Source organism: Octopus bimaculoides, chromosome 13, assembly GCF_001194135.2.
Source record: "Octopus bimaculoides isolate UCB-OBI-ISO-001 chromosome 13, ASM119413v2, whole genome shotgun sequence".
Lineage (NCBI taxonomy): Eukaryota > Metazoa > Mollusca > Cephalopoda > Octopoda > Octopodidae > Octopus > Octopus bimaculoides.
Genome location: NC_068993.1, coordinates 25,188,537 through 25,197,142, shown reverse-complemented (window position 1 = coordinate 25,197,142; position 8,606 = coordinate 25,188,537). Strand labels below are relative to the sequence as shown.

General features: G+C 35.0%; 1 protein-coding gene across 1 annotated transcript in view; it reads right to left on the bottom strand.

Annotated features, from left to right (window-relative positions):
- Positions 1 to 8,606, bottom strand: part of LOC106881894 (phospholipid-transporting ATPase VB) — a 150,242-nt gene that overhangs the window by 63,143 nt on the left and 78,493 nt on the right. The window contains exons 4-5 of the mRNA XM_052972375.1: positions 7,260 to 7,366; positions 1,635 to 1,766 (exon numbers count right to left, since the gene is read on the bottom strand). Of these exons, the coding sequence (XP_052828335.1) occupies positions 1,635 to 1,766; positions 7,260 to 7,366 (239 nt within the window). The remainder of the gene's footprint in view (positions 1 to 1,634; positions 1,767 to 7,259; positions 7,367 to 8,606) is intronic.

The window sequence follows — 8,606 nt, the reverse complement described above, 5'->3', positions numbered from 1 at the left end:
ATATCCTACGTAAAATACTGTCTATGTGATCTCAAATTTTAAAACAAACACATAATTTTCTTATGGTTGCTTAAACATTCACTAGAACAAAACTGTACAAATCCAAATATATGGTACCCTAGGCATAACACCTACATGAACTTCTAACTTGTTGTCTCTTGAGGTCTCTGGGTGAGATTTGGATCCAACTTGTACAAATGCAAAACAAAAGTCAAACATAAAATAATAATAATAATATTAATAACAACAACATCGAAGAATACCTTAGGAATGGGAACCCAGGTTCGAAATTTCCCCAAGACACCTGAAGAAGGCTGGAGGGTATATCCGTCAAATGTAAATAATGTACATAATTCCTCATCTCTTAAATATAGAACTGTATTTCAAGAACATATCTTTATTCCAGATATCTTTGAAAGTACAGGGAAATCACTCATAACATCAACAAGGAATGTCAACAGTATCATTGTTTCACTCAAGCAACGACAAGTGAGGACTATCAACATTCACACACAATGGATTAACTGCAGTTCCTGTCCACCAAAAAGGTATTTGTCAGCTCGGGGCTATAGCAGAAGACATACAAAGGACTGTGCAGTGGGATTGAACTGAAATCACATGACTGGAAGTGAACTTCTTAACCACATTACCATATTCCCTAATCAATAAAAATCTACTTAAGTTTCAATTGATAAATGTTTAGTTTCCTTTTGCATCATATTGATCTTTAAAAAAATTTTAATGTTATTAATTTCTAATTTCATATTCTACTTTCTTTTAATTTCTTCTAGTGAAACTTCAATGGTGCCATGTTGAGTTCTCGTAAAATCAGTTCCAAAAACTATTAAATTCATCAGTTCCTATGTTCTTTCCCCCCAAATACTCTAGACTTTAAGCCTGAATAACAAAAAATATTGTGTTTATTTATATTATTATTATTCAGCTTCACATAAATTCAAGTGTTATATTTTTAAGAAGCTTAATTAGCTATGGAACAAAACCAGACATAATGAAAATCTTTAACATAATAAATAATGCAATGGAGATCTATAAGTTAATGCTTCAAAAAAGAAAAAGTGGAATTTCCATGAGACCTGCTAGTTATTATTATTAATATTATTTGATAAAAATCTTTAACCATTTCCTTATTGTGGAAGACAGAATCAGTAATGAGACAGAGAAATTATGTTACATCTTCTACATTTTGAGGTCAAATAACGTGGGAATGTGATTTATCATCCAATCCTTAGCTTAAATAAGTAAGTACCTGTTAAATACTGGAGACAATTAAACTGACTACACCCACTTACCCTAAAAAAGATTTGAATCCTTATTACGAATTTTTAATAACAGCCAGAAGTTTTAATAATCATAATTTGTAAAAAAACACTTTGATATGAGACAACAAAAAATACTTGTATGCTGTTGGTTAACCAACTAGAAATAGCAGGTCAAATGAGACTTGAACCACACCCTACATCTTAATCAAGGCCATAAAAGATAATCTAGTTTGGAATAAACTAAGCCTAACAAAATTTTTAAAATGGCATAGTCATGGCTGGAATGACTTTTAAATAGTTGTTCAGTGCTGGTTTAAAGAATGACCTTGTAGAAATGCATAATGCAACACTTACCAGCTGCACAGAAGACACAGAGAAAAATCAACAGTAGGGCACACCAAACAATATCCCGGTTTATTTTACATTCCAGTTTGCTTCTCTTGTATCTGGGTCCTCTGTTATTGAGCATAGCTTTTGTGTCATGACCTACAACACAGAACAGTTTGATCAACAACAAAAAAATACTATACCCAAAATATACATATTCACAAAGAACACATTCAATATACATACATATAACTTGAAATTTTAAAATTGCTGAAATACACACACACGCGCGCGCGTGCGTGCGTGCGTGCGTGCGTGCGTGTATGTATGTATGCATTTATCATCATATAAATGATCAAATTTCCATGTTTGCATTTGTCAGATTGAATTTGTTGACAGATTTTCGATGGTTAGATGTCTTTTCCATTGTCAAAATTCATTCGTTTTCAACCAAAGTAATATTTTCCTGTGACTAGAGATGTTTGTGATGAAGACTGGAAAAAAAGCTCACCACTTGTATGGAGCTGAAACTTGTTTACAACTGTCACACAATGTCAAGACAAAGAGACACACACACACTCACTCATGAACTCCATACAACCCATGCAAGCTTAAAAAAGTGGACATCAATATGTTGATATATGCATAGATACATACACACAGATTTATGTGTACTTAATAGATGATGATGATCATCATCATGATGATAATCATCATCATCATCATCATGATTATCATCGTCATCATCATTTAATGTCCATTTTCCACACTGGTATGGGTTGGACAGTTTGACTGGAGTTGGTAAGGCTGGGACCTGCACAAAGCCCCATTGTCTGTTCTGGCATGGTTTCTATGGCTGGATGTCCTTCCTAATGCCAACTACTCCACCAAGTGTGCTGGGTGCTTCTTACGTGACACCATCACCAGTGCTTTTAACATGGCACAACACGAGTGTTTTTTTATGTGGCATCACCAACCGGTATATACATATATCGAAAGTGTTCTTTGCTTTCAAGCAATGATGGAGATGAATTCATGGCCATTGTCACCTGAAAAAGTGAGTTACTAGTGCTCTGTTGCATATGTACATTGACATTGCACATCCAACTAAGACCAAATCCTTAAACTGAGAGTAAATTCCTCCTTTTCTTCCACCAGTGTTGTATCATCCATGTATGAAAATGCTAGCATCATGACTGCTGTTGAATGCTCCATGAACACTGTAAAGACTGTAAAACATGATATGGACAACAGCAAGGGAGGCTACAAAGCCATGGTCAGCAGGAGGGTGGTGGTTTTAGAGTGTGTCTGCTATGAGGGTGACATCGTGCTGCCTCACATCTTTGAACAAAGCCATAGGCTCAATTCAAATGGCTATGCGAAGCTCCCACAGACTGTGGTCAAACCCTGGTTGGAGAGGGTTGCTGCTGGAAGGCCATATGTGTAGCAGCAAAATTTAGATTTTTGCCATACTACTGGAAAGAGTTAGAAGTGGTCATCAGAGAATTTCTATGAATTCACTAGCCCCAATTTCAGGCCTCCTAATTCCCCTGACTGTAATCCCATAGATTATTATTTGTGAGATATAATTGATAAAGACAACTGCTCTGCTGTGACACCAAGACTGAGCTGGTGGCCAAGATAAAGGAGGTGTTTGAAGATCTTCCTAGGGACACAGTGAGGAACATACACACCAGGTTCTGGAGCTGTCTTGAAGCTGTGGTAGAAGCTGAGTGCAGCTTCTTTGAGTAAATTGTTATCTCCCAACCATAATCTATTTGATACTTTATGATTTTAAAAAAATACTTTTATTTATAGATGGGATATTCTTTTCCTTTTAAGCAAACTGTCCAATTTAGCCCAAACACCCTGTACTGTTAGTCATTCTAACTCTCATCTATTAACATTCAATACATCAGTGTAGATAACAGCCATGCTTTGCTGTAAAAACAGAATTTAATTAAAATATTAAGTGAATCCAACTTCAATAATGATAAAATTACACTAGACATTTTATAGTAACTGGCTGGTATTTTACACTCAACTATTTACTTTCCTTCCTTGTTTGCTTAATTTTCAAAGGAAACACTTCACTTTTTGACTGGGAAAACAACCTATTTTTGATTAAATTTGATTTCACCTTTCATGTAGTCCTGCAAATGACATTACAATAAAAGGCTTTATTTTCAACAATGGTTTGACTGGAATGAATTTAACAGGCCATGGTTACAAAGTGACATTCTTAGTAACAACCACATCTATACCAAATTATATATATATTTCAAGTAAATATTAAATTGAAATTATATATTTGCATAGCAGTACAATATGAAGACCACCTGCCCAAATATTTCTATTTTCTATTATATGAAGGATATTTTCTTTAGGATTCTGATAAAAGGAAAAAAAGAAACTGATTGTATTTTTCAGAGATTAATTACAGCTCTTAAACTTTACATTTTAGAATACATAACCAGCATTAACTTTTTGATTTTCAACATTTTCAGAAATTATTATATATAATTAAATGTATTGAGCATAGAAGACAGCAATCCCACAAATAAAAAGGCAAGAAAAAACAAAAACAGCAGAAAGAAACAAACTATATTTCAGTTTAGAGTTAAGGTTAGGGTAAACAGTTCAGGTTTAGAGAATTACAATAAGAGTGTTATTTCTTTCTATACACAACCACGATGTCCACTGTTTAAAGCATAGAAATTGCAGAAACTTTCCTAAGTAAATGTAAAATGAAACAGTACATGGACAGGCTGCTTATTGCATATGCTATATATTGTGTGTATGTGTCGTTTATCTTTTTTATTTTATTTGTTTCATCCATTAGGCTGCGGCCATGCTGGAGTACCACCTTGAATAATTTCTAGCTGAATGAATCAACCCCAGTACTTCCTATTTTAAAACCCAGTACTTATTCTATTGTTCTTTATTGCTGAACAGCTACAGGGACATAAACACAACAACACCAGTTGTCAAGAGGTGGTGAAGGACAAACACAGACACAAAGTCACACTTATATAGGCATATACTAGCAGTATAGCCCAGCTTTGCCAGGGATTAAGTTGGGATTATTAAGCTAATCAAGTTCTTTATTTCAAACCAAACTAAGTAACATCGACATCAAATTTGGGCAGAATCAGTGTCGCGACAGGAGCGCATAGGTTGGGAGTTTGATCGGCAGAGGTGATCAGGTTACACATGCCAGCCCTTTGAAAGCACCACCCCCATCATCTAACCCCTCTTTGCCCATGGGTTGGGAACCCTTCCAGCAAGGAAAATAGAATGCCCAAAAGGGCTCCCGATTCTCTGTGTCAGAAGCAGTTATGTTCAGATCACAACTAAGTCTTAAGTATATGTGTGTGTGTGTGTGTGTATATATATATATATATATATATATATATAGGCAACACACACACACATGCACGTATGTACACCAATTTCATATATATTTTTTGTACGTATACATGTCCGTTGTGTGCATGTGTGTTGCCCGTATATCAACAAAACACTTTTTCATCGATGGAAAAAAAACAACAAAAGTCTTAAAAACTTGCTCGTCGCTAGAAGGGGACTTAACTTCTGTTGTAAACAATGGTGATTTTCTCCGATTTGAAATTTGTTAGAAGTTTTGGTGGAAAATTTACTGCTATTCGCTGGTGCCTATGGGAAAAATAAGTTGACGAAAATGCAGCTAGGGTCATGACAAATGTCCCCCTAAAATTGGAGTGACATGCGTGCTAATTTGTGGACGTACATAAATTACAGTCACGTACACACACACACATCCTGCCTTTTATATATATAGATACATATATGGGCTTCTTTCAGTTTCTGTCAACCAAATCCACACACTAGGCTTTGATTGGTGCGAGATTATAGTAGAAGACACTTGCCAAAGGTACCATAGTGGGACTGAACCTGGAACCATGTGGCTGGGAAGCATGCTTCTTATCACATAGACACACCTGTGTGTGTGTGTGTGTGTGTGTGTGTGTGCATGCGTGTACACACACACACACACACACAGAAGGTGAAGTGGTAGAATTGTTTATGCTAGTTGTTCCAGCTTTGTACACTCTGTTCAAATCGTATTGAGGTCAACTTTGCCTGACTCAGGTCCCTTTAACTCTTTAGCATTTATATTACTCTGTCAAATGTAATCCTTATTTATTCACACTGTTTTGGATTAATTATGCATTATTCTGTGACACTGAGATTTCAATGATGCGACTCTTTATTTTTAGAATGATATTGCAGGGTAAGTGTGAGAAGCTAGACCCAGCCAGCTCGAACATAAAACAAATAGAATATTTGAGCTGGATGTAGCCAGTTTAAATGCTAAATGGTTCATATATTTTTTTTATCTTTTACTTGTTTTCTTTATTAGACTGCAGCCATGCTGGGGTATTGCCTTGGCGAATCAAACCCAGTACTTATTTTTTTAAGCCTGGTATTTGTTTTATTCATCTCTTTTGTCAAACTACTAAGTTACAGGGATGTGGGGACAAACACAGACACAAAGACACACACACATACATAAATACATATATATGTACATTACACACCCACCCTCACACATATATGTATAAGCACATAACCACACTTTTGTAAAGATCAGCATTGCTGTTTGTAACAATAGTCACCATCATCATCATTTTAACATCCACTTTTCCATGTTTGCACCGGTCAGATGGAGTTTATTGAGACAGACTTTCTACAGCCAGATACCCCTCCTGTCACCAACCCTTAACTGTTTCCAGGTAAGGCAATATTTCCTATAACCAGACATGTCTCCATGGAATATTGAAAATGAATGAGATTCATTACAATAATCACACAATGTCAAGGCAAGGAGACACAAGCACACATACATATGCATATATATAATGGACATCTTTCAGTTTTGATCCAACAAATCCACTCACAAAGCTTTAGCTAGCCTTCAGCTACAGTAGAAGACACTTGCCCAAGGTGCCATACAGTGGAACTGAACCCAAAACCATATGGCCGGGACGGAAACTTCTTAACTGATGACACAATGGAAAATGATACTGCTTAAGCATTTCAGCCATGGCCATTCAATCTATTTAAAAATCAGGGATTATATTGTCTCAAATATTCTTCTTTTTAAGAAAACCATCAAGAGCAGTAAATGAGCAGAACTGTCCAGAACTTTGCATTTTAGCAGCAACACCTGCAGCACCACTGATGCCAAGCCGTTTTGGCTGGATTTGCTTTCCCATGGACAACGTTGATAGTGCTGAAAGGAGAGACTTGCCTGTATAGGCAACCGCTGGTCTTCCATAAAATTAAACCATGCCTAGGTGGGAGCATACAGATATAATGGTGATCTCTTGATAGCAGTCTTAGAATTTGTCTATATTTGAAATGGGTCAATAGGATTTAAGGAAGATTTGGCTGCAATGTATGTCTTTATGTTTCGGGTTCAAATGCCACCACAGTTCACTTTACCTTTCATTCTTTTAGAGATGATAAAATAAGTAACAATTGAGCACTGAGGTCGATTTAATTGACTTAGCCCCTCCTCTGGTATTGCTGGTTTTGTGCCAAAATTTGAAACCAATATTTTGCTTGTAATTAAATACAACTTAAGAACGGAAAAAAACATCCACTGACCTGCATATATTACTAATCCGTCCACAAAATCTGTATTCTGTAAAACACAACCTCGAAGAAGGATGTTACTGTTGCTGAGAGGAATCTTGGTATCATCATTTAGAGGGCTACAAACAATCAAAAAATCAAATAGAAATGTTAGCACAATCAGTTAGAGAGTTACAACAATTAGAAATATCATTAAATTAAATAAAAGTCATGCCCCATCTCTTTTTCTTTCATTGCTTAATTCTCTTTTTCCTTTTTCTTCTTTCCCTTTCTTTCATTCTTTTTTTTTTTGTTTCATTCAAATACTATCTTTTAACTGTAAATATTATTGAATGAAAATGAATAATTCTATGATATAACTATTATTATGTCTATTATCTTGTGTAAGATACATTTAACGTTCATTATATTTGAAGCTTGTCTTAAATCTCCAAAGAACCCTTCACAATATTGATAAATGCTCCACTGATTAGGAAGCATAGCTTCTCAACATCTCGTTCCAAGATTCACGCATTGGAAAGGAGCTTTCTGCATTGGACCTCCAATTAAGGAATATTGCCTACAGAGTTATCTTGAATGATATTTTCTTTGTAGATGTCAACTTATAGAGGTTAAAAGTGAACACCATCTACATCAATGTTACTAGAATGGGACTACTTCAAAGGTCATAAGAACTGTCTCTCATCTTATTCCTCCTACTTCTTTGAGTGAAAGTAAATTAAAACAAAATGTCAGAACAAGCCAGAGTGACTTATAAAACTACTGCTTTTATTTTATTTGGAACATTAAGCAGAGGAAGAAGTATCTCCTGCTTCATACAATGCCAGTCCACAAAAAATTTTTTTTTTTAAATAATGTAATAACCTATTCAACGGTGCTAGAATCTAAATTCAGATATATTAAATTAGTGTTGTCAAACTATATTTAACCTAGTTACCCATAAAATATAGTGTGAAGATGGTATCACAAAGGTTAATGGGACATTGAGTGAATAATATGATGTCAGGATATTAAATAGTTATTCTGATTTAAAATGAATATCAACTGAATTTCTGTTTCTTAATTTAAAAATCAAAAACAAAAAAATAAAATAAAATAAAGAAAAATAATAATAGCTTCTTATTGCGAGGCATAACTACAGAGTTGTACCCCCACGACTTTGGAAGGTCCTAACTTTCAGAAAAACGAATATTTTTTAATGAAATTTTCTATGCATATATTATTTATTATGTAGATTCCGAATATACAAAAAATTTCGGTGAAAGTGTTTTGGAATGGGGGTGGGGGACAATTTTCGGAAATTCCAACAGAGTCCACTTAAATTCCTCTTAACTTCCAGGAAAATGAATATTTTTCCGT